The sequence below is a fragment of the Haemaphysalis longicornis genome, unplaced genomic scaffold (assembly GCF_048455015.1).
Source record: "Haemaphysalis longicornis isolate Haplotype H1 unplaced genomic scaffold, Haemaphysalis longicornis Haplotype H1 scaffold_1, whole genome shotgun sequence".
NCBI lineage: Eukaryota > Metazoa > Arthropoda > Arachnida > Ixodida > Ixodidae > Haemaphysalis > Haemaphysalis longicornis.
The window spans coordinates 135,940,644-135,966,921 of NW_027526203.1; the positions used below are offsets into that span (position 1 = coordinate 135,940,644).

Sequence of the window (26,278 nt, forward strand, 5' to 3'; positions counted from 1 at the left end):
TTGAGTTTGTGCAATAAAAAGTTTGTTGCCGTTCTAACGGGCGCAGTCTATAAGCGATGCGTTTTAATTGACTTTTTATTGACTCTATAGAGACACAATAGGAGGTCTATTAAAACTCAACTTCCCTTTTCATGAGGGACGGGTCCTTCGTCTATCGTACCTCGCGTTTGTGAAAGGTTGAGTTTCATAAGCCTGATTATGCATTGACGAGGATGATGATGATGGGCCCCCATCAAAATCTTACGCTCGTCGTACCCCAGGGGAATCGGCAACGGCCAAGGGATTTACTTCGTTTCGTATTGGAGCACGTTCATTAGAGTGCTGCAAAAAAAGAAAGGAGACGGCCTTATAGACGAACTACTGTTTTCGTTCACCCATATTTCGGCATGCCAGCCACGCGTCGCAGCGCCACCGAAAGCAGCGTCGCCAGGCGGCCGTAGAGGAACCTTTTCCGCTCGGGATACTGCGAACCACGTCATCACAGCCTCCCATGCAAACTGGAGTGCAAAGCGACGCGAGCCACATCTGTCCATCGCCTCGCTGCCTTCCAGTCAGCGTCGTCTGGCACACTGGTGAGTTATGGTCGTTCTCGCTCCACCCCCGTATTATCCGCCTACATGCAGATATCTTCTAGCTGATTCTTCGCAAGGACAACAGCCGATTAGCCTTGTACCGATCTCTCAGCGAACGCCAGGCTGGCGTCATTCGCCAGAGCTAGAGAGCAAATACTTAGGAGCTATGATGTCTACCGCTACCGCAGCATTGGGTTGATGCATCTTTCCTTTTTATATCGAAAGGCAGCAGCTGAAAAGAATAAAAAATTGGCCGCGTATCTGTTCCTTTCGTTGCAAATGCCGTCAAAAGACGATAGTCTTTATCGGCTTTTGAGAAGTAAATGCCTCCCTTCGCTTTCCCGCTCACCTCTCATGGTGTTCCTCTTGCGTCGCGCTCCTCCCAAGGTAAAGACGCCAAAGGTTTGCTTAAATCATTTTAAATTTCCAGCGTTCCACTGCTCCAAACCGGGTGTCTCGATGCGAACGCTGCCGTACGGCGAAGTCGCGTGCGTTAATCGAGGCGCCCTAACCGCGTTTCCCTACTCCACGTGCGTTGCAAGCAGAACGTGGAACTTATCTAGTGGAACCTTGCGTAACTGTTGCCGGTTGATTTCTTAAAATGGCGCCAGAAGCTATAGTGGTGCGGGCGGCAGCAGGCGACGGCCGAGTGAATTCTTTTTCTGCAGTTGATGAAGTATTTAATTTCGCAAAAGTCAAGCATGTTTGACTTTTTTATAAAGTAACACTGCAAATATCGCTTCTGCATTGATTTGTTGTCTCATATTTGCGAAATGTCTTGTTCTTCTTCAACAATGTTGACAAGTAAAAACATTACACCGGACATAGACGGGTAGATTTAGCTTTGACTATATAAGACTATTGCGCAGGCATTGTTTTGCTTTGGCCGGGTGGCTGAATCGAGTCACTGACAGACAGACGGACAGACAGACAGACAGACATACAGACAGACCAAAATTTCTGGGTTTAAGTAGCCCAAGAAAGACTATCGTCTTTAAAAAACACCTTATTTCCACCCACAAATGCCGCTTTCATGTGTATGAGATCGACGTCCGCAGTTTCTGCACGCCACGAGAGCTCCACGGTCTTGGGGTTTTTTTTTTTCTTTTTTTTTTTTTTTTTTTGCTCGAACGCTCTATCGCTGACAGCCCGAGCACGAGAGGTATTTTTTTTCTCATTTTCTGTCGTTGGAACGGCCGCATCGTCATCGCCTAATCTCTCGTGCAGCGCCGTCCTCGTCGTGTTCGGCTGCTGGCGACGCGGCCGCCCCCGCTGCCCCATCGGTAGCCGGCGTGAGACAGGCCCAGCTCTCTTGCGGGCGCCGTACCGGGGGCCGTTCCGCCTTGCTCGTCCCGACCTGCCGCCCCAACGGTGGCTGTCGTCTGAACAACGTCCGGAGCCCGCCATGAAGGTAAAGATATAGGAGCTGTAGGCACCACTTAAGGGGCTGTGGCCTGAGCCCTGCTATTCTCGATTACTATTCTCGATTACTAGCTATTGAACCGTTGCGCTTTGAACCGTTTCTTTTCCAGCTGCCACCACGTCTCGAGAAACGCTGGCGCGATGTTCTGGCGCGAATGAAAACGTTAACACTGGCGCGAACGCAACGTTAAAACAAAATTCGAAAATGTAATTTGCATATATCACCACTCAGACCCGATCGAGAGACGCCGCTTTGGTGACTGTGCCATCCGCACATTCGCCGAAAAATAGAAAATAATTTCGTCACCATTGGTAGCGTGTGGGACAGCACGACATTATTACAGTAGGTATGGTATACTCCCAAAGGTATATAAGTAGTTAATCGGGATATCTTTCATTGCCTTGTTCTTCACTGAGGTATAATGTCTGGTGCACAAAACCGGATTTAGAGAAGCGATGTAGTGTATCTCCAAACGTGAACAGCGCAGGACGGAAACCCGTGTATCTCCAAACGTGAACAGCGCAGGACGGAAACCCATGCAGATATGACACAATAAGTGCGCTCACTCACATCTGGGGCGTTGTCGTATACGCATCTACCTGACTGACCGGGTGACAACGTGAAGCATTTCTCTTTCGTCGCTTATTCCGCAGCTGCCCGAGGCCATAGCGGCAGCCAGCGCAGGCCCTCTCGAGCGCCTCCTGCACGACTTCGTCGAAGCGGAGCCGCGCCTCCAGCCCCAACGGCTTGTGGCCAAGGGGGAGCAGTTTGGAGGGCCTGCAGTTCCGGACTGCTGGATTGCCTACCACCTCCGGGTGCTGAACCGCACTTTGGAGCACGTCTTCCTGGAGAACCGGGAGGACGGTCCGGGAGTGATGACTCTCGGGACGGGCTGCCCTTGGGGGCCGAGGCGGACAGCCCGATTTTCGACGCGGCCTTCGTCTTCTACTGGCTCCTGCAACACCATCGAGCGCACGCCGAAACTCGCAAGCAAGGCAATCAACGGCAACCTCGCTGCATTAAAGAGCTCAATTTGTCGAACATCGGTTCGTGTCTGCGTTCCGTTTAGACCGCCTCAAAAACATATTTTCCATTTTGTATCCTGACTCTAAAAGCACTTGCCGGGCGAACAGGGTCCTACCGAAAGCAGCGTCGCAAAATAATGCGTCAGCCGGGGCGCGCAGGCCGTTTTTAGCCACAATGCATTTTCCCCGCGAAAGCAGAGGGCAATGCGGATATTTGCGGATAAGATTTCTAAATGTAACCAACCTCCGTGTAACCCGCAAATATTTTTCGCTCTCCTGTTTGTCGGCTACGCGTTTCCCGAGAAGGGGTGACATTCTCGAAATTTTGGATGTTTAAAATCTGTGGCAACAAGAGGCGATGAAAACGCCGAGCCACAGAACAACACATATATTTTGAACACGTCACCAGCTGACGGGCCAGCGGCTTTGCCTGGCCGAACGCCCGGAGTTACTGGGAGCACTGACCGCTTGCGCCACGAGGCTCGCGTAGTGAGCCTCAGAGTGGTGCTTCGTCGTCGGCGTCTTCGTCGATGCTGCTTAGAGCCACTAGCTTATTTAGTGGCTCTAATGCTGCTACAGGAGGCCCCCCCTCTAGTGGCGGAGCCATGGAGTAAGCCGGAAGGATACTTTTGGAGGTCGTCGTGTGGGTTTTGTTGTCTGTTGCGACTGGGGTGGCTTGGGAGGGTGGTCCGCAATTAATATCGTGGATTCGTCTGGTTGTGTAGAGAGCGGCTTCTCAATAAAGGCTGGTTTGATGCGATCTACAGAAATAGTGTCCTGTCTGCCATCCAAATCCACGGTGAAATGCTTATCAGCACGGTGGATGACGCGGTAGGGTCCGTCATGCGGGCGCTGAAGTGGTTTGCGCATGGCGTCACGGCGTACAAAAACATAGAGGGACGTTGTCAGCTTGCTGGGAACATGGGCATCCGCACGCTGTTGGCAGCGTGGTGCGGGCGCATGAAGTGAGCGAAACGAACCTCGTAGTTTCAGGGCACGGTGATGATTCGGAATCAGTGAAGAACTCACCCGGCAGGCGTAGCGGCGCACCAAAGACCATCTCTGCGGGCGTGCAGTGCAGATCCTGCTTCAAAGTAGCCCGAAGACTCAGTAGAACCAACGGAAGGGAGGTGGACCAGTGGGTAGCGTCCAGCTGTGCCCTGAGTGCAGTCTTGAGGGAGCGGTGAAAACGCTCAACAAGCCCGTTGGCAATGGGGTGGTACGCTCTGGTCCGAATGCGGGAAGTGCCAAGAAGGGTCAGAAGGTTATTGAAGAGTGCCGACTCGAACTGGCGACCTCGGTTGGCGGTGATACTTGATGGGACACCATAGCGGGAAACCCAGCCGGCAACGAAGACGTTGGCGATGGTTTCACTTCGGATGTCGGTAAGAGGGAAGAGGAATCACAGGACATCATCAATCTTCCTGTGACTTCGATCATTTAGCATCGCATGTTGTATATTATGCATGCTTGCATTGACATTTTCTAGCCCACGCATTCGGTAATCGGTGAAAAGTTTTTTTTTTTTTTTACATTGGTATTTAAATGAAAGGTACAAAATTGGTCGAGATCAACCGGTCTTGTCGCGCGACCAGAGCGATGCCGAGCGATGCCGAGCGACAGCAATCGCTTTTGGTGTCTCCAGCCGCAAGTGTAAACTAGCCTTAATATGGTAACGATGCAAGACATTAATATTATTAATAATAACAATAATACTTCTTTTGTTTTTATTAATTGTTTCGTATATGTGAGGGGGTGACAAATTTTCCGGGCCCCGGGTGCAAGTTTACCGAGCAACGCCACTGGTTGGAGCTTCAGAAATGGGTTGTTTAGCGCATTGCTAAATTATCGGTGGGGGGGGGGGGGGGGGGGAAGGGGGGGGGGGGCGTCGCGGCCGCCGCAATTATGTCATGGTAGCAGCGGGGGGTGCGCCTCTCTTTAGGCGACGAATTTATGGAGTCAACTGCTTGTAAAATGACAGTCCCGATTTTACAAAGTTCTTGAGTTAAGGAAATAATTCGCGGTTGACAGCGGCTTCGTTACATCGGGGTTCAACAGTAATTACGCTATGTCTCAGCAACCTTTGTGTCTGCGAGCCAGAAAATTCGTATTTCGTTTCATTTAGAATGCAATATTTGTGTTTAAATTGGCTGTTCAAAGCATCGCCCAGGATGAAGCAGATAGGTAACTTTGAAATTCAACTCTTATAAACGCGTGAATATTTTATGATGCACGAAGTTGGAGAGGGATATTCAGAGTGTATTAGCATCAGTACATGAAGAGTTAAAAATATATTTGTTCTCGCTGCAATAGGTGACCGGTAAAAGGCGCAAAGGGTCATGGGAACATTGTTTTCTCCCGCGGAGTGCCACCACTTCCGGTTCGGGAGTTCTTCTGACCTCCCATACGCCAGCGGCTTTCACGCGTGTGTGTGCTTGTTGTTTATCTGTTTCTACCGAGAAAAAAAAAACGCTCATGCAGAGGGAATTTAATAAATACAACTATAGACCCTACTAGGTGTTCAGCTGACAGTTAAGCACCCTGTGACAAATAAACAACACGCGCACAAGCGCCTGAAAGCCGCCGGTGTACGGGAGGGCAGGAGAGATCTCGAACCGGCAGTGGCAGCAGCAGACGACGTACCCGTGAGCCTTTGCGCTTTTTACCGGTCACCGATTTCAGTAGTTTGCTTTTACAATCACGCTACTCCATGTCAGGTAGCCGCTGTCTCATGGTGTGCTCGTTATCGGGACTCTTCTTAACGCGTTTCATACCGACGCGTGCACCAATTTTCAAATGATCATGACAGCGGGTGCAAGCGACCGACCTTCGTACTGATGGCGAGGAAGCAAATGTGCCTTTCTGGTACTTTTCCTGACCTTCTTTTTAAGTTTTGTGGGTGCAAGAGTATCGTTCTTTCAATGCTCAATCAGTATGGCATAACAGACGAATGTCGTAATTTAAAAACAGACCACCGGTCCTCTCAAGAGCACCAGCGCACCTCCGCACTCCCCCTTGCCCCCAACACCCGGGTGCCCGTTGATGTGATTCTTCCCGGATCCACAACTGTTACTTACACATCCTAAAATGTTTTCTATGTCGCATGGAGGGAATTTTGAACAATCGTCAGCATTACTCAAGTAACCAAAATGACCGAGGAATTACCACTGTAAACAACTTTTCATCTCTTAGCCAATCCATCATTTCGCAGTCTGAAACGATGTTTCAGTTTGACCATCACGATCGCCATCAACTAAGGGAATGCTTTAACTGCGCCATTGTCCTTTTCATGCTGAAACACGGTATGTATGCCGGGTCATGCCATTACGCGTGTTTCCTTGATGCATTGCGGGGAACAAAATGCTGGCTCGACCCATACCCAAAGGTCATTCTGGCTCTGTACAACTGCCCAATGCTCCCTATTTTCTGGTGGACCAAGGAGTTTCCCAACATAATTTTCTTTTCCCGCGTCACCAACGAAAACTACAACATTTATATGCGCCCCATCCATATAAGAGCCGCCCATGCTCATACACTCCAAAAACCTGTGTTATCGTTTAGGCTTCAACCGGCAGTTTGTACTCGGCTGAACAATGGCAGCGCACGCGTCCGCTAAAAGGTATGTCCTTGCATTAATGTTTGAAACCAAAATATAGTAAGACCTCATTACATTTCCTTCCTCAGATCTCTAGACGAAATTCCAAACGCAGCAAGATTTTGCTCAACTTGCAACATGCCTAACAGAAGAGTATGGTCAGCCACCGCCGTCTTTGCGTTATTATTTTTCATGCTAAACTGTTCGGTAGGGCTTTGAATAGCGAACTTTGCAGTGACTTGCTCTACCTTATCCAGGAGTGGTACCTACACATTAATTTAAGGGGATGGCCGCCCCAGAAAAGTCACTGGATAGAACATGCCTTCAGACAGACCATTCATGCACGAAGCATTGAAAACTTGACAGAGAATAATGTAATATTTCAGAACACCAAAGGAGAGCACATTACAGCAGGCTGGACATTTGGGCTGTACCGAAATGCCAACCAGATTGACGATGTTACAAAGTGCCAGCTTCTCATGTCCGCCCAGAGTACCTGATAGAAGATGCAACATGGACTGCGTTAGAGACTCAAGACAGAAGCGGAAATTTCAACTGGCATGGCTTGACAAATACCGATGGCTGATACGTGAGCGATCATCCTGTCATGTTCGTGTAATTTTCGCCGGTAACAGCGGTGTTCTTGTGCATGGTGCCTGTATGTTTAAGACTGGTACTTATTTATTTATTTATTTATTTATTTATTTATTTATTTATTTATTTATTTATTTATTTATTTATTTATTTATTTATTTATTTATTTATTTATTTATTTATTTATTTATTTATTTATTTATTGCGAATACAGCAGGCCAGATTTTCTGGCCCAAGCAGGAGGGGCAACTGGCAATACACAAAACATTGCTATTCAAAGAGGAATTTTTCGCAAATAAGAAAACAAACAAAAATAAATAAAAAGCACAAAGCAGATCAGTAAACGCATATTACACCGTACAATGCATACACTCAATGACCAATGTTCTCCTGAAGCGCTTCGGAAATATTTCTGGCTTCAAACGGCTTCCGGGAGCGCATTCCATTCAGAAATGGTACGTGAAAAAAAAAAAAAAACTGGTTTGTTTTAGCGAAAATAGGCTGAAGGGAGTGTGCCCGCGTGTGACGCGTCCTCGTGCTTAAGGCCAACTGCACTCAAATTCCCCATTTACTTTGAACGTTCAGTACGTACCACCAAACCGTCTGCGACACGACTGGTATCACCGTGAAATGCGTGGTTAATTAATTAGAAGCGTTCGAAATAGCTCAGTCGCAGGCGACGCTGCACCTATCGAGATCGCGCAAACAGCCATTAAGCTGCAGTGACACTGCGGCCGGCAATGCGCTTTTTCCTACGGCCAGACAGGAGAACCGGTCGAGCTCCGCTGGGTGCGCTTGTTCTTGGGCTACGGCGAGGGAGGAGCGTTGCGCGCAGGTTTTCTTCGGTCGGCCGGCCGCGTGCGGCCGCTCGCTCGCCGGCTGGGCCAGCTGGAACGTCACTTCAGCCTGGCCGTAATGGCCACGCTCCCCTCAATTTCACTTTCAGAATCTCCGATTTTGGATGGTCATTTGCGCCATGGATACGCGTATTTCAGCTGTCATGTTTTGTATCTTAATTACAGTTTTTTTTTTGGTTTCAGGAGGTCGAAACTTTGAGTTCAGATGGCCTTCAAAGGTTGGAATAAAGTACACGGAGTTATTTTCACTTTAGGCGTAACAATATTGTTCACGAAGGATAAACAGGCCAAGCGTCTTCGAACTTCTAGGGATTGAATGCCATTGTCTGTCAGACATGAGCTTCGACTGAGAATAGTAACGACCATATTTGCCAAAAATGAACCGAACTTTTTTTCTTTGGACGAGCTCTAGCAAGTAGATTTCTTTTTTTGAAGTGCGATCCCATATCACGGAGGCATGATCGAGTTTGGCGCTGGCAAAATTAGAATAATCTAAAAGCTTGAAGTGACTTAGACGGTGTCTTAATTTGCGTCTCAAATAACACAACTTCGTAAATGCACCTGGACAAATACGTGATACATGGGACGACCAGAGGTCGGCGAACTCACTCACGAGTCCACTCACTCAGACTCATTTGGACTCAAACTCACGCGTGAGTTTGAGTTTGAGTGCGCGCGAGGCTAGTGTGGCATGGTGAGTTTGAGCTCGAGTGAGTTTGAGCCGAGTGAGCCCGACTGAGTTTGAGTCCGATTGAGTTTGAGTACGCCTGAGATCTAATGAATTCTGAGTTCATTTTGAGTTCTCAGTACATTTTGAGTTTGAGTCCATTTTGAGTTCTGAGTACATTTTGAGTTTGAGTCCATTTTGAGTTTGAGTCCATTTTGAGTTCTGAGTTCATTTTGAGTTTGAGTCCATTTGGAGTTCTGAGTACATTTTGAGTTTGAGTCCATTTTGAGTTCTGAGTACATTTTGAGTTTGAGTACATATGAGTTTTGAGTCCATTTTGAGTTACATATGAGTAGCCTAGCAGGCAGCTATGGTTGGCTGTTAAGTTTCATGCGTCGCTGAGGGCTCGGAATTCAGGGTACCTACGGGTACGGCACCATTCGCGATCCGCGTGATCGGTTGGGAGGGAGGGGGTGTCTGATTTTTTTACTTTCTTGTTGAATTTTCATGACTCTAAGCACTTGCTGTATACCAAGTTTTCGCGGCTGGCATGTGAGTGATAATTGACTGGTGAGGTCATAAAAAAGGGTTGTCTTAACTTTTCCTCCTGATAGATCCACTAAGAGGGTGGGAAAGGGTGGTGGGAAAGCACACTGCGGCGCTTGCTTGCTTGTTGTTCGCCTGCTACTGTTAACGACTTGATATACTAGGGGTCACAAAGGAAGAGGTGAGAGCCGGGGGGAAATGGGGCGGGGGCTGTCCTTTCTGCTGTTTCAAATGAATTAGCTGAATTGACTGGGCAACGCCACTTTAGACAATAATGACCGCATTAGATTGGGTGAAATGTCAAACTGATGACGCTAAGGCGTGTAAGGTAGCAAATGAAAGGTCCCGATTAACGAAATCACGCGGGGTAAATAAAAAAAATGCTTCCTGATTGTAGTCATCAGGCAGTCATAATGAGTGATAGATTGGGTTAAAATTCAAAATGACGGTGCGAGGGCATCTGGGGAATCAAATTCAAGGTCTCGATGTGGGGAATCATTCGGGACAAAATGAGTAATGGTTATATAATGACGTAGTCATGGTTAGTCATAGATTCGGTAAATATTTAAGTTCATTGCGCTAGGGCGTGTGGCGTATCAAATTAAAGGTCTCGATGAAGGTAATCACGTGCTTCCTGATTAGTATCATGACATACTCAAGGTGGGTCATAAATTAGGTTAAAATTCACAATGGCACCACTGGGTGTGGGGGGCATCAAATTGAAGGTTCGGATGAGGGAAATCACGTGGGAAAAAATGCGGTATGGCTATATCATGAGATAGTCATGGTTAGTCATTGATTGGTTTACCATTCAAATTGATTCCGCTAGGATGTGATGGGTATCAAATTAATGGTCTTGATGAGCGGAATCACGTGGGAAAAATACAAAAATGCTTCCTGGTTATAACCATGAGATAGTCATGGCGAGTCTTATATTGGGTTAAAATTCATAGTGACCCCTAGGGCGTGTAGGGTTGCAAATTTACGGTCTTGACGAGGGGAATCACGTGGTACAAATAAAAAAAGGCTTCGTGGTTCTAATCAGGAGATAGTCATTATGAGTCATAGATTGGGTTAAATTCAAGGTGAGGCCGCTAAAGCATGTGGGGTGTCAAATTGAAGGTTTCAGTCAGGGGAATCACGTGGGACATTTAAATAATGCGTCCTGGTTACAGTCATGAGAGTCATGGTTAGTTTGACTGGTATGAATTCCATATGATCCAGCTAGGGTGTGTGGGGTATCAAATTAAAGGTCTCGTCGAGGGGGATCACGTGGGACAAATATAAAAATGCTTTCTGATTATAGTTATGAGGATATAGCAAATGGTATCTTTCTTTAATTGCTAGGTAGGGTTTAACCAAATTCCCTGCCAACCCGTAAGGCAGTTGCGCTATTACATCTGAGGGCTTGTCCAGAGATGTCCATCAGTGCGGTATATAGTAATAAAAATATTGGCGTCTAATTGCTGAATCATCGAGGCAGGATGGCATGGGGTAAGAACAAAAGCCATGCCAAGCTCTCGAACTTAAATCACCAGACTCAAAAACTTTCTGCTAATAGCTGCCATTCAAACGTTACTTCCTCCATTTCCCCGTGTCCCAACAAACAAGCAAATCGTTCGACACGTATGGTGTTGTGGAAATTGTGGATGACCATAGGTAACAGGGGGCATCAGAGGTCATCATAAAGGCGAATTTCACATTTGTTTATGAATAAGCCTTGCGGCCGCGTTTCGTGTCCGTAATTTCCTTCCCACAGTGTACCAACGTGCACTCGAATCCAGAATTGGCCAAAAACATGTGAGACATTAACTCCTTGCTAGAGTGTAGGAGATATATATAGGCAACAGAGCCACCAAGACATAAACAGACATCGCGGCAGAAGGAAAGCACTTCAGAAAAATAAGCAAGCGCAGTTTGTGTGTGCGTTCGAACTGATTTTATTACAATTAGAAATCAGCGCAAGATATCAAAACTAACACATGACGGTCGACAATGTAAAGGGAAAGAATTAACTCGGGCTCTGCAGTTCTCCAACGACTACATCTCAAACACAATGAAAGAACAGGTGACTGACGCACCACACACACACACACACGCACGCACGCACACACACGCACACATGCACACACGCACACGCGCGCACACGCACGCACGCGCACTCACGCATATGCACACGCACGCACGCGCACTCACGCACGCACGCGCACACACGCAAACGCACGAGCGCACGCACGTGCACTCGCACGCGCACTCGCACGCGCACTCGCACACACGCAAACGCACGCGCACTCGCACGCACGCATTCGCACACGCACGCGCAGTCGCACGCGCACACTCGCACACACACGCGCACTCGCACACGCGTGCATGCTGGAAATTAACAGCTGGGTACGGTGGCGGTAATTTACAACGATAGCGTGGTGCTGAGCCGAGCTACGAGAGCTCATCCCACCTAGCAAATGCTAATAAAAACTAATACAAGTTCCTCAGCAAAAAACGAGGCACTGTTCTGTTTGTCCCACGTGATTTCCCTCCTCGAGACCCTCAATTTGATACCCAACATTCTTTAGCGCCACTTCTCTCTGAATTTTAACCCAATCTGAGACTATCCCGTGTTACACGGTTCGCCCTTTTCGATATTTTTTCTTTCTATTATTTTTTTAGTTTTTTAACATTTAGTTTGATCAATTATCTACATTTACGCTTTTATAATTATTACAGGTTGAACTTGCGTGATATCTGCATTTTTGTGTAAATGCAGGGCGTTACACGATCCTGGTGGGGGTAGGGATGGGGGTACTCGGCAAAGAATGCTACGCATTAAAAAACCAAAGGCATATCCATGAACGCCTCGCGCTTCAGAGATTCGCGGGGACAGTTCGCTTTGACGCAAGGTGTTTTTTCAGGATGCAGAGCAAGAATGCACGGAACCGTAACCCTAAAAAGCTTCGACATAAATGAACGGAGCAGTGAGCGCACATCCCCTCGCCCAATCTTGCTTGTTTCGACCCAGGGACCCAGCACACCATCGAGTCTGGGCCACCTCTGTCATAAACACGAACACGGAGCCTACATCAAGAGTTTGGTATCCAATATATACGTACAATTGCTTGCAACCAGCGCTAGTCATCATGAGCAGCAGGTATAGCTGTAATAATTCTGCAACGAAAATTGTTTCCGACCTCACAGGAGCTACGGTGTCATGTCGTGCCCAATGCCAGAGTTTGAGCTCACGAAATTGCACCCGTAATATTTTTACCACGCGTGAATTTGACAACACTGAATGCTAATGAAATCAGAGTCCATCTGAGCCACAGTAAATTCCTAGCACGAGAGTTGTGAGGCCATTTGAGTTCTGAATTCATTTTGAGTCCTCAGCCCATTTCGAGTTCTTAGTTCATTTTGAGTTCTGAGTACATTTTGAGTTTGAGTCCATTTTGAGGTCTGAGTACATTTTGAGTTTGAGTCCATTTTGAGTTCTGAGTACATTTTGAGTTTGAGTACATTTTGAGTTTGAGTACATATTGAGTTTTGAGTACATTTTGAGTTCTGAGTACATATGAGTTTTGAGTCCATTTTGAGTTTGAGTACATTTTGAGTTTTGAGTCCCAGTGAGTTCTGAGTTTTGCGCTCAATGTGAGTTTGAGTTTGAGTGAGCGCAGATGTGCTGCTCAGCATTGAGTCTGAGTTTGAGTGAGTGGTGATTCGACAAAAACAATTGTGCGTGAGTTTGAGTGAGCCACGTACGCTAACTTTGCCGAGGTATGGGGATCCAAGTTAGATAAGAATTTCAAGTGAGGCCGAGGTATTTATACTCTGCAACGTCTGCGATTGACGTGTGCTGCAACAAATACTGGGAACGAAACAATTTGTTTACGTGTTATTCTTAAAAAGGCGCATTTTCCGGCATTCAACATTATTTCCCACTCCGCACACCAACTCTCTACATCAACCCGCCGCGGTGGCTCAGTGGCTAAGGCGTTGCGCTGCTGAGCACGAGGTCGCGGGTTCGATTCCCGGCCATGGCGGTCGCTTTTCTGATGGAGGCGAAAAGCAAAAACGCCCGTGTGTGCGAGATTTCGGCGCACGATAAAGATCCCCAGGTGTCAAAATTAATCCGGAGCCCTCCACTACGGCGCGCCTCATCGCCTGCGTTGCGTCGGCGCGTTAAACCCTACAATCAATCAATCAACTCTCTACATCAACAAGGAATTTTTGCACCACAACACAGTCGTCAGGTGAGCGAATTTCTCTAAAAACGATACAATCGTCGACAAACAGCCTAACAGAGACCACTTCAGGAATTACATGCACCAGATCGTTTATATCAAGAAGGAACTACAGTGGTCCCAGTACACTGCCCTAAGGTACACCAGAGGCTCCGGGTTCACTTCTTTGAGAAATAGTGACATTAAGCACGCGTTCCAGCCACCATATGCCAGCCACATCTACTACTCGAGGGTCTCTTTAATGCCCCATCTGGACAACCACGCACATAGATGATATATTGCCTTAAAATTCAAGAATGTATGTGATTTTGACTCTTCCATGTGGAAGACCCCATAGCAAAAGCAAAAAAAAAAAAAGCCTTCGAACTCGAAATGTATTTTTGGCACCAACCGATTAACCGATCAATTAATGGATTATTGCCTGTCAATTAATCGAATTATTTTTTTAATCGATGCCCAGCCCTACAAAGCTCATGCTAGCGCCGATTAGCCTAGCCACAGCCAGCGCACATCCAAATTTGACACGAATTGTCAGATCAGCTGTTCGTCGCTAGGCTAAGCTGAATGCGCCGAATGGCTTGCACTTTACGGTCTCATTTCTCTCTGCCGACGGTGCGTTTCGACGTGCGACAACACCGCGCCTTCCCGTTTGAATTTGGCGCCGCCGCGTCCTAGAAGCAGACGACGCGCTTCCGTTGCTGTATCAGCGGGATTCGTGTGCAGAGAGCAGTGGGGGTAAGATAACTGGTAACAACCGCTTCCATTTTAGTCAGAAAAAATAAACGTATTTTCATTTCAAATTTAAAAGGCACAGACAACTTACGGCTTACGTCATAGAGGTAATACCGCGTACGAAATTATTAACACGGTTTATAAATATTTTTTGGATTGGATTGATTCCGACTAACTCTTTTGCCTAAGCTGGTTTCGTTTCTTAGCGTGATTTTCTTGTATACAGCTTTTAATACAAATATCGTTGCTTGGCTCTTTATATTGTTGGCTTACATTTTATACAAAAAACAGTTCAGCAGGCATAGTTATTTTCTTTAAATTACAGTTTGAACTAGTAGCCACAACCTGAGTGCTTATAAAATAAAACCACATTGTCGCCGTAAATGCCATAACTGCCTTTAGAGTTTTGAAATATAACCTTTTGCGGTCCGATTGGCGACCTAATTGGAACGAGGCGGCAACGTTTTTTGCTTTGTGCGTCTTCTTCTTCCCTGATCGCGCAAGGCCGCAAGCCGCCAGCAGCCTGCTGCCGTCACCGCCGTCCGTGGTCGGTCATCTGTCGGCCATATTAGGTGCCCACCTCCGTTCGAAGAGCGCTCGGTCGGTGTACAACAGCAGCTCGGGACTCAGCTACGCACCCGGGGCCGGCCTCGACTGGAAACATCAAGCCAGGTGAGGCCTCGCTGCCCTCTGCGCCGCGGCCGCAGCGGCAGCGTTTGCGATTCATTCCATGAGCTGCGCACTTGGCCCCCCCCTCCCCGTCCGCCCGTGTACGGCTGGGCTGGCCCAGTGCGAAGCTGCAGTGGTCCGATCGCTGGTCGCATTGCCCGAGCACGGCCGCTTTTTCTCGCCCGAGCTAGCCCGCCGAGGCGACTCGCGCGTGCAACCGAGAGTGGGGAAAATCTGCCCATTCTCAGCCGTCTCTTTGTTCGTCTCGTGGGAGGGGACCGCCTGGGCCCCGCGTATGCTCGGGTTTTGCATCGCGTATTACGCCCGCCTTGCGATGACCCGCGCGAGAGGAATTCGCCGTTGCCGCCGCCGCGATGTCCCGCGGCCCCTCTGAGTTTCAAGCGGAGAGCCGTCATTCCCAGCTGGTGAGTCGCCAGCTTTCGGAAGCGCCCATTTTTTGTTTGTTTATTCGCCGTTCGAGGCGCGTCAGTTTGCGACGAACGCCTACCCCATCCCGTGTGCACGCGCCGCAGTCTTCGTCGTCCCTGCATGCTCCGCAACCTAAACCGACTCGCGCTCGGCCACAGATGTTCCACGCCTCGCGCTCAGCCCTGGTGCGCATTTCTGGGTGCGCGTGTGTACGGTCCATGTCCGGTCTCGGCCGCTGAATTCAGCTGCTCTCGATTCCCACCGGGCGTCTCCGGCACTCGGTAAGGGCCCAATTCTGCCCACGGTTAACCATCTTTCCGGCATTTTCAAGCGCTTTCGAGCACCTTTAGCACCTGCTTCGAAGCTGGTGGCCGTAAGAATCGGGGCCGCGCGCTGTCGCAGTGTCGCGAGATTCGGTGGCAACTATTGCTTGGATGATGGGCCGTTTTTTTTTTTTTTTTTTCAACCAACCTCTCGAATTTAACCCGGAGCGGGGAAGGCGTTCGGGCATTGGAGCCGATTCGCGCGCGCGTTCCCGAAACATTAAACTGGACTCCTGTGGACGTAGTCAGCTACCGGGAAGTAGAGAGAGCCCTTCGGGTAGGGGCAATAGGTGCGAGTTCAGTAGTTGTGCAAGCTGCGTGGGGCACTGTTTGCGTACCTTCTCTGCGAACCGTCTAGTTTTAGTGCTGCAACCATTACCAGTCAACTTCGTAGCTCTCGTAGAAAGGCCACCCCTCGGGCGTGCACAGCCCTCAACACGCCTTCTTCGTGTAGTGTGCGCATTCACTGCCCAGCCCTGCATTAAAAGGCGCCGCTTATGCGTGTGCGATCCGTGCTTGCAGCACGCTCTATTTTCGCTTGGTCGAAACCGTCGTGTCTGTGGCTCCATACTCTGGCCGCCCCCTTTTGCGCCGTGGTGCATGTAAGGTGGGGAGAGAGCTGAAAGGCTTGGGCTGAGAGAAGGGGCCCAGCCACCAGGGCTGCCCAAGCACTGGCTCAACCAGCACGTGTGCGTGCCATGCTTTGGCACATGTGAGCCCACTGTGGTGGTCGTAGCCTGGCTGGCGCCTGGACGGGTGCAGTGTGGAGCCGCACTTTCCTGCCTTGGAGCAGTACCCAGTGAGCAGTGCACTGGACCAACCTTCCTTGCAGGAGAGTTGCTCAAAGTGCCGCCCTTGGAAATATTCGTGTCAGTAGTGGAAAGGGCAATGCAGTGCTGTGTTCATTGGCTGTCTGGCACATCAGCCTCATCTGTTTGCAGAGGCTCACGAGCTTGAATAAGTGGTTGCATTCATTTGAGCCTTGCCAGTATTGGCTCATTAAATGCAAACATGGTTCTTTTCTTTAATTGGGGGGGGTTCATTCAACGAGTCAGCTTGCTGCCCTTGTCATTCTCGCTAGCCTTATACCCCAGCTATGCTAGGGTCCGAATGTCATTTGACTCAAATGGGGTGCTTCGAATGCCATTCAGAATCCGCCGTGCTACACTACAATTTAAATGGCATTTGAAAGCTTTAGCATTCGCTCGCCGTGCTGCATGGCGCTGCTGCTGTCGAGTTCTGTTTTTACACAATAATGTGACAATCAAATTTAGTGGCAGTCTTTCGTATTAAAATAATATGAAATTACCAATAATGTAAACTTTGACACGGTTTTTGCTTCATTCTGAATCCCAATCGAGGTTTTTTGTGCTGTCTGGCCACACTGGTTCGTTGCTTGCTCGCACTGGTGCTGAGAGTACGGAATTATTTCATCTTGATATCACGATTTAAGTGAACGAGAAGTAAACAAAGTCCCACAATTAAGAATATTTTGCTCGTTTTAAGTACGCCAGTAATGTATTTGTTTATGCTGACTTGGAACGCTGTGCGCGAGAGTGGTAGAAATGGCATTTGAAATTTCAAAACCTAGTGTAGCAGCACAACTTGGCATGTGAGTCAAGTGACATTTGGTTCAAATGACATTCGGACGCTAGTGTAGCAGGGGTATTAGTCTAACATGTTATGCCTTGGTCCACCCAGGCTGGAGTTGCACAAAAGGGCAGTTCTAAATTAACGGTTGTGTGCTTCTGCTGCTGGAGTTTTTTCACTGTTCAAGCAGATGTCACTTTTTTTCCTTTCCTGTTTGAAGTATGCAACTTGGAATTGACTGGGCGCTTCTGCGCTCAGCACTGTCATATGCATGCAAGCTTTACTTTGGAAGCAGTGTGCATGCAAGCAAATCAGGATAAGTGCTGTTGAGCCACATTCAGTTGTGTGGCAAAAGGCGGTTTGTATGGCAGTTTCAAGAGTGCTGCCACAAGGCACAGTAATGACTAGATAAATGAAGGTGGCTGGAGCACTTGCGACAGCTGTGCACTGGTTCAGTGGCCTGGGTCTATAGTTCGTACAACAAGCTACGTGCAGCACTGTGGAAGCTACATAGTTATCAACAGTCCACTCACTGAGGGCGCCTTACTCACCGTGAGGGAAGTGAAAAAGGGCCCCACCTGCCCAGAGAGAAGGAAATCTCGTTTCAAGGCCCCCTTCACGGCAAGTTAGGCGTGCTCAGGGGGCGGACTGTTAACAGCAATGTAGCCTCCACAGTGCTGCATGTAGCTTGCTGTACGAACTATAGCCTAACCAGGAAGAGGTTTGGTTCGGTGAAAAGAATACACTGGCCAAATGATAGTGATGCCAAGTTTTTACACCAACCCTTAACAGTGGCAACTTGCCTGCCACTTTGCGGGCCCTTGACATCACTTGACGATAGGCGGCCGCTGCGCCAGAAACCTAACTGCACGATCGTAGCTGTGCTGCTAGTTCTGTCATTAGATTGTACTAGTGGAATAGTGTGCGGATGCAGTTATGTTTCTAGTGTTCCCCTTATTGCGTCACTGCAAACATTGTGCAGTGTTTCTTGTTCTTTTTCGGTTCTTTCAGGACAGCTGTGGAGTTACGATAGTTTATATATTGAACAAAGTTGTATTTTGCCTTTAATTAAGGAAGGCAAACGTGATTAGTTGGGAAGCTAATTCGTCCTTGCTTCCGGCGCGTTATCTGGTGGTATCTCATTTTGCTGCAGGAAGGTGCTAATAACGGAGATAACGGAAGCGATTGTTTTGCTGCCATTGTCTGCAGCCCCGGGTGCGGACAATGACGCACGCAGCTTCGCAATGTAAGGGGGGCAAGATGGCCCAGAAAGAGGCCTGGGCCCGGTACAAAGCAGAACACCTATATCGACCTAGAGGAAACTTGCTCGCCGTTAAGAGTAGAATAGATTTTTTCAACGAAAAGTACACAAAGTTGGTGCAGCCACAGGGGTTCAGGCCCAGGCCGTTAGCGCTTAGAATTACTCGAGCTGCAATGGCAGGGAGCAGTGAGATGCGGCAGCTTGTTGCTGCAGTGGAACGGACTAGCGGGGGCATCAGCAGTGCCGTCCTTGCAAGGAGGCCATCCGCTGGACTTGAGATGTCTGCGTACTACTTGTGTGGCGCGTGTAGCGATACCATTATTGCCATAGTATTGCCGCAATTGCCACCAGTTCTGGCCATTTTCCCAAGCTCATTTGCTTGGGACGGTTTAGTGCTCGTTCGAAGCTGCCTTGCCAAGCACACTGAGGTCGTTCCCGCCGAATAATGTGTAAGGAAAGGAGTGCCAGACGGGATGTCGATCAATCCTGGGTTTGTGTGCCGACCCCAAATGGAGTTGGCTGGAGGCCTGGTGCCTGTAATGCGTGAGCCCTAGAGAGAAGCTCCAGTGCCCCATTGCTGGTGTGCCAGTTGAAAGGTGTCGCGCATGTTTCATTAGAGCCTCAGCTGTTTTTCTTTCCAGAAGCAAGATCAGAGGTGCTGTGTGTGTAGCCTCATATTATAGTACCCCAGCGCGTCGCTTTTTTGTCCCTTGAAAGCTATCTGCATGCGTGCCAACACCAGCTTACTGCTGAAGGCCTACCAAGGTTTGACAGGCAGCTTCATGCATACTGCTCATTCTGGCAGCACACGTGGTGCCTAAAAAGAAATCTGGGCACATGTTCGATAAGCAGCATTGGTTTAATGCGTCCAGCTGCTGAGACTCCTCCTTTGTGCCGTGAGACCTCGGAGTTTCCCCTTTGCCCCCCACATGACCAATGGATGGAAGGAAATCAATTTAAACTTTTGAGTTTAAATTGCAAATTTAGTGGGAACCAGTAGTTTCATAGCCGGTGCACAGCATGAATTAATTGTGAATGCATGTCGTGGAGAGCACTGGGTACTCCTGTCTTACACCACACGGTGAATGCAAGATTTTTTGTAAACCTCTACGTAGTACCTGCCTCTCATTTTGCAATTTTTCCGCGTGCGCTAGAACTTCAAGAAATTGAGGAATTTTCTTTAGTTGGTCATTTGGTACGTGTGTAATTGTGTTTTCCTGGCAGGGTAAGCCACCTGTAAACATGGCGTCTGCACAGAGTGTGTTTACTTTAAAAGCCTAAAGAGAGTGTAAATTTGGCTTGGATGTCAGGAAGGACCAGGTGTTTCTTGGTCACTTGGTGACCACACACAGCTTCAGGACTTCGTGTCCTGAAAAGAACCATAAGATGACCAGATGCTGACCGCTGACTAAAACTTGACAGACAATTCACTAAAAAAAAAAAAAAAAGAGACATTTCAACTTTTAATGTGGCGCCTCATGTGCAGTGAGTCCATTATGAACGAAACTTCTGCAAGAGACATTTCAGTGCTCAACGTTTGGGCTTTCCAAGCGATTGCAGTGAGCGGCTGCGTGCAAGTCGGAGCTCTTTGATGTAGGCAGTTGCGAAACCCCACCTCAAAAAAACGGCGCTCCCCTGGACCCCCCTTGCTTTGGGTCATGCGTACCGTGGCACCACTGTGGCCGCTGCGCACACTATCCAAAAAACAGTAATTAGTCACAATGAAAATTTAATGATAAACTTTATTTTCAAGGTGCATAATTCTTTATTTTTGTACTTTTCTAAGTTATTCATTGCTTTCTTAACTGCAGTTTCTTGTCTTGGTCGTTTCTGCGTCTGTGCAACTGCCTCGACCGATTGGCGCTTGTGCGGGCAGTCTGGCACAACAGGTCCGACCTGAAGTACTAAATTTGCAGTTGCCGCTAGGCCTACATCACACTGTATGCCAAAACTAATCCAGTAGCTGATCAAGTGGCTCTAAATAATCTTTTCAAGCTTGCGTAAAGCCTTCAAAGCGAATTTCTAACTTTTTTTTTTTTCCTCGCTAGAAGACTGCAGATGACTCACAGCAGACAATGCTAAGGCGACAACGCATCTTGCTGACCACATGGTCGCACTCTTGGTTTGAATGCATATAAAACACTTGTGTGGTTGAACACCTTGGGCTTTGGCATAACAAATTCACGCAAGCACCCAAATACGATTTTTTGCCCAGGTTGTAGAGGCGCGAACCACGTATAGTTTATTTTGTCACCAACAGATGGCGCCATTGTACAGGAAGTCCAAAACAGTGGACCGATTGCAGGGCCTCTTTTTGATACGTGGGGCGTATGAGGAATTTCGCAACTCCTACATCGAGTAACTCTGGTGCAGGTGACTGCTCCCACCCTCCAGCACAGGAAGATGACTGCGGGTCCGTACAACTACTCGTACATCTTCAAGTACATCATCATTGGGGACATGGGGGTGGGCAAGTCGTGCCTGCTGCACCAGTTCACGGAGAAGAAGTTCATGGCTGACTGCCCACACACCATCGGGGTGGAGTTCGGCACGCGTATCATCGAGGTGTGTGGCCAGAAGATCAAGCTGCAGATCTGGGACACCGCGGGACAGGAGCGCTTCCGCGCCGTCACCCGCTCCTACTACCGGGGTGCCGCGGGAGCCCTCATGGTCTACGACATCACCAGGTGCGCCTCCCCCTCTGGAGCGTGGGGAGGGATTTCTCTCTCGTGGGGTTTCTGGTGTTCCAAGTCCCTGCCACTCGGGCAGTCCAGGCGGCAGTGAGTGGCCACCCACTCCGTGGCGATGTGTATAAATCAACGCGGCACTTAGTCGCACTGTAGCCTGTCTACCAGGCAAGGAGTTCAGGCACCTTGCTTAAGTGCAAAGTCAACCGCACTGTGCTTTTCACAATGCCGTATGCACCCGCTGCAGTGCCTTGCCGTCGTGCTGCTGCGCATAAGCACACGGGTTTGACGCCAGCCGAGGCAGCTGTTTTTCTGGTGGAGCCGAAAAATGGGAATGCAGTTTGTATTTTGGCACCCCCCCTTCCACTGGTCGAAATAATCCAGAGCCCACCTCTGGAACATGCCTCAATGGCCAGGTGTAGCTTCAGCGTGTAGTACCCCTAATGCGTGAGCATTCTTTGACAGGTACCCTAACAGTCTATGTAAACCGAAAAAGTGTGATGCCTTATGCAAAACGGATTGATACACATGTAAATCTTAAATTATTCCAAGTGCAGGTTATTGCAGGGGTGGAACAGTTGCCCCATTTGCGCCATTGAACGCCAAACTTGTTTACCTGTGCCATCCTGCGCCAAACCTCCCCATTGCACCAACATAATTTGAGCGCCACCCTGGACTGCAGAGCCCAAACTGAGCCACGGGGCAACACTGCTGTGTTTCCCCGTGGCTGAAAACTTGGCTGAAACATCATCTCTGTGGTTTCATGCCGACGTGGTCTCTGTTGCAGCATGGGGTGGCTACGGAAGTTTGCTTTTGCTTAGCTTTGAGGCCGCAGTCACTACGCGCTTCTCTGCCTTGCAGTTTCGATTTATTTTGTTGAATTTGCACGGTTTCGTTTGCCGGTGCCTGCCGCTGGGCCGCAATCAATAGAAAATGACCAAACGTGAGTGAAGTGTGTTTGTGTCACATCGCAAACAGATAGAAAACAGAATAATAATTGCATGAAAGGTTGTAGTTTATTGGAGGTGAACTTCAATTCAGTCGACCATTTTTACGAGCATAGCTGCATGCATTGAACAAACAGGGTTGTGGACGCTTTGCCCTTGCTTCTTAATTCAGTTTGCCTTTGTTGTGAGGTAATTGTACTCATTTGTGCCTGTGAACTTCAAGGTTAGCTTTGCTTACGTGGAGGATGGCCCAGCACTAATTGTGCCTTCGAACATGCTGTCGTTACGTTGTCTAAGGCGTACATTCATCGATTCTCACCACTCTGTGACGGTTGAAGACAAGGGCTGTTCTGGTTTGCGCGCAACGAAAACCCCTGTTCGATAGAACAAATGCAAGCAAACGCCTTGGCTTACGGAATGCCGCAGTGAGTTCGCTTAACACTGCCGTCTTCCGTACACGAAGCCAGGCCTGTTATCTGATCCCCGTCGACTACGCACGTGAGGTTTACCCTTCGAATGGTGATAACGCGGCACACCTGCTAGGGACGAAAGTAGATAACTCGGCTTATTGTGAATTTCTAGATATTGTAGGAGGATTGCATTCCTGGTTCGGAGTAGGTTCTAGTGCACAGTAGAACGCCTGATATAGTAGATAGATTAAACTGAATTGGCAGGGGGCTGGCACAGTCGCCTGTGCCAGCCCTTGCCAAATGGCCTTTCTGGCTGCTCCAGACCTGCTACAAAAGGCAGTTTTGCCTGCTGCCAGGACTGCTTCCACATCCATGCACCCTGTTCCACCCCTGTGATTGGTACCTCTGGATATAAATGACACTAAGGGCAAAAATGTGACATGACGCTTGACAAGTGCGTGTGTGTATGGCGCTCTCTAGCTATACGCGGGGGGGGGGGGGGGGGGCCTCGTTCTTTTGCCCGACTCGTTGCAGTGCCCCTGGTCTTCTCAGCAGCGCCTTGGGAACTGATTTTTGTTGAGTATATGTTCGCTATCCCAAATGAAAGGGCATCACTTCAAACACCTTAATCCAAAACGGTTTTGCTGATAGTGCCCTAGAACGTTTTAAATTGGAATTTTTAGATCTACGAGCCGTATGTGTCCTCGAAAAATAATGCTGGCAACCATGACATACAGCAGTGCAGCAAAATCATTTTGTCTGTAAGTGAAATGAAAGTGTGAATCACAGGTTATGTGTTCTTTAAATTCAACACTCTATTTTGCACGGATGCACCATCTGTTGCGACAGACAATAGGTAGAACCTGGCTTCATGTTGTGGAGGTCAGAAGTTAAATTCTCCTTGGCCGAACCCCCTTTTTTTTTTAAGCTGTAGTTGGCGTATTTGGAAACTGAAATCAAATATCTTGGCAGAACAAACGCCCCGGACTCAGGCAGTCTCGTCAAAACTCCTTCACTGGGTCTGTGTAGTGAATGCTGCCGTTGATTTTGGGCATGGAGGCTCAGTTAGCCACACTGAGAGCAACCCAGCGACGTCGGGCGGCGTGTCCTAAAAATTTTCAAAATAATGCTTAAAAATACATATACAATTTAAACATATACAAATAGTTGTGTTAAAAGGTTTTCAAATAGTTGTGTTAAAAGGTTTTCAATAGGTAAATAAACATTTCAGCAGCTACAGTAGCTACTAGGTTTGCAGGTCATGTGACAGGGACACACATTGTAGTGTCAACTTTTGACACTGAACTGCCACCCTTCCGATTTCAGAAAGTTTGCTGCCAAATTAAACTTATTTCTGCCAATTTGTTTATAAATTGCTGTGGTTACCGGGCCATATAAAACGCTCGCTTTCGTATGAGCTAGAGAACATATACGTGACAAAAATCGGTTGTCTGTCCCTTTAAAGGGCTACCCTGTATTGAATGTTTACGCATTAGTAGGTGGAAAAATCTCAGAATTTCTGTGGTTTTTCTCTCCCTCCCTGATGCTGTATGGTATCTTCTGAATTTTCCCAACTGTATGATTGGGCCCCGATAAGAATCTGCACAGAAGTGTCAGTCAATGTCTTGCCTGATATTGGCAAGCCCCAAAGTTATTTGTAGTCATCCAGTGGGCTGAAGCAGACATAACGGTCTTCAGCAAGTCCGTAGTTAAGATTGCAACGTTTGTTAAACCCGCCATTGAAGTGCATAAGTGAAAAAACGTGTAAAAAACAAGTCATCCCAGACAGATGAGCACATGGGACCTCAGTATAACCGTTTCTGAAAGGGAACTCTTGCATGGCACGGCAGATCTCCGTCTAAGGGTAATAGCAGTGGAACGAGTAACTGCGAGACATGACAACGAAGCAATCGTTCCATCCTTTGGCAGAAGCACCCTCCTACTTTAATACGTGTAGGAAGCTTTTGACTGTTTATAATAATGGCCACATATCCCCAGCCCACATAGATGCGCCAAGTGTCAGTGCCACGGACCGTGGGGAAGAAGAGCTGAACACAGAGCGGCAAGAGTAAGGACCCTCTTAGTGCATACGCCCAGCCAACTCGTAAAGACCTGTTGAGCATTGAAATATATAAAAGCAAGGAACCCAATCTGATGTCGCTGCGTTCCCTTCCCAAGGACAGGCTGGTGCAGTGCGCTGTCATGCAGGAGCAGCGTCTAATCTCAGTGGCAACCCAAGTCAGCATGACTGAGTTGGTCCCCCCCCCCACTGAGGCTGCCCAGGGCAGTGTAGGGCACCACTGGGCATCCGACTGGGGGACCAGCGGTGGCGTCCATAAACACTGCCAGGAGCGCGCTTTCCAGTGCTGCTTCAGTGGCCTGCAAAGCTGCGCTTAGTATGGATGGGGGGGCAGTACAGTCTACGCCCGTTACAACGGACCCTTTTAATCCGGAAAAAAACGTCCGCTGTAGCTGAAGTATGCAGTGTATATGAGTGCAAAAGGGGTGCTTTGAACAGCATTCTTTCTACATGCCTGCAGTACCTCCGCAGTGTTCGCGCGAGGGCAAAGATCACCTAAAAACCGTTTCCAAAGCTTAGCACCAGCACCTGGTAAAGGCCTAGCGCATGCGGTCAAGTGGGTAGAGACGCATGATAAGCTGAGCAAATAAAGCAACATAACTAGATTAATATAAATATTAACCAGCTACAGAAACCAGTCGTGGCCATCCAAATTCGCTAGGCTATTTTAAATCCCTTCATGACGAGGCAGAATTCCCCGAAACAGTTCTCTGTCTGACGTTTCCCCAATGTAGCTGCCACATTTTTTTTATTTTAGTTTGGGCGTTGAAACAGCTGATATGGAATAATCTGATGCACAGCTGTGAAATCGAAACTTAGACCAGCTGGTCTGCCCACAGCCACAGGCAGATTGCACACAATGTATGGGAACCAACCTGTCTACTTGGGGCATTTCTTACCTTTTTCACCAAACTGAACGGGAATGATGCTTGCGTGGGAATAATAAAGATTGAACTTCACTGAACTCGAGTTCCTTATTACATAAAAAAAAAACTGTGATGAGGGCAGACTCGACTCCGGGTGGGCCACTTCGCGTACTCGATAGCGCTGTTGCTCAATCTGTTCTTGACGGTCGAGCAGACCGTCTCAGAGCTTAGACAGGCTTGTACTTCTGGCAATGTCTGCCTGTTTACGCCCATGTTTGACGGCGTTAATTATACTTAATTTATCCGACAGTGATATCGGCTACCCTGCCGCTCATGCCGCTGGTCGCACAAAAAAAAAGGCCACTGGCACTGGCTTGGCTTGGCTGTACCAGTGACCTGGCTGCCGACAATGTTGCCAGGCATAAGTTTTCTTGCCAAATTAAAGAAAAAGAATAACGGATGCCAGCCCCGCGGAAGTCCGCTATAAACATTTAGTCCAAACAATTTTCACCTAAAATTTAGTCTTATAGTCGATACAGTCTGCTCTAGCCGGGTCCGTTATGAGTGGAGTGGACTCCATTTAAAATGCATGAGGACCAAACAAACCAACAGAAATTATCTGTTGTAACCGGATATCCATTGTTGCCCGATCCGCTGTAACGAGCGTAGACTGTATTGCGGGACTTTTGTGCCTTTCTGTAGTTGGTACAGGCATCAATGGGACAATGGGAAACAGTTTGCGAAGTTGCACTTCCCTGCGCAAGGGTTTGTGG

General features: G+C 48.2%; 2 protein-coding genes across 4 annotated transcripts in view; both read left to right on the forward strand.

Moving 5' to 3' along the window:
- Positions 1-469: 469 nt before the first annotated feature.
- LOC144166110 (uncharacterized) lies at positions 470-3,771 on the forward strand. The gene is made up of 3 exons (XM_077695738.1): positions 470-572; positions 1,800-1,983; positions 2,649-3,771. The coding sequence occupies exons 2-3, from the start codon at positions 1,978-1,980 to the stop codon at positions 3,099-3,101; spliced, it is 459 nt and encodes a 152-aa protein (XP_077551864.1). The 5' UTR covers positions 470-572; positions 1,800-1,977; the 3' UTR covers positions 3,102-3,771.
- Positions 3,772-14,670: 10,899 nt separating this feature from the next.
- Positions 14,671-26,278, forward strand: part of LOC144180584 (ras-related protein Rab-14) — a 37,353-nt gene continuing 25,745 nt past the window's right edge. Inside the window, exons 1-2 of one of the 3 annotated variants that reach the window (XM_077708919.1) lie at positions 14,671-14,915; positions 20,889-21,202. In XM_077708919.1, coding sequence (XP_077565045.1) covers positions 20,919-21,202 — 284 coding nt within the window. In that variant the 5' untranslated portion in view covers positions 14,671-14,915; positions 20,889-20,918. Of the gene's footprint in view, positions 14,916-15,084; positions 15,338-15,470; positions 15,623-20,888; positions 21,203-26,278 lie in introns of those variants that run through there. The other 2 variants (XM_077708914.1, XM_077708923.1) reach the window with 2 other exon arrangements.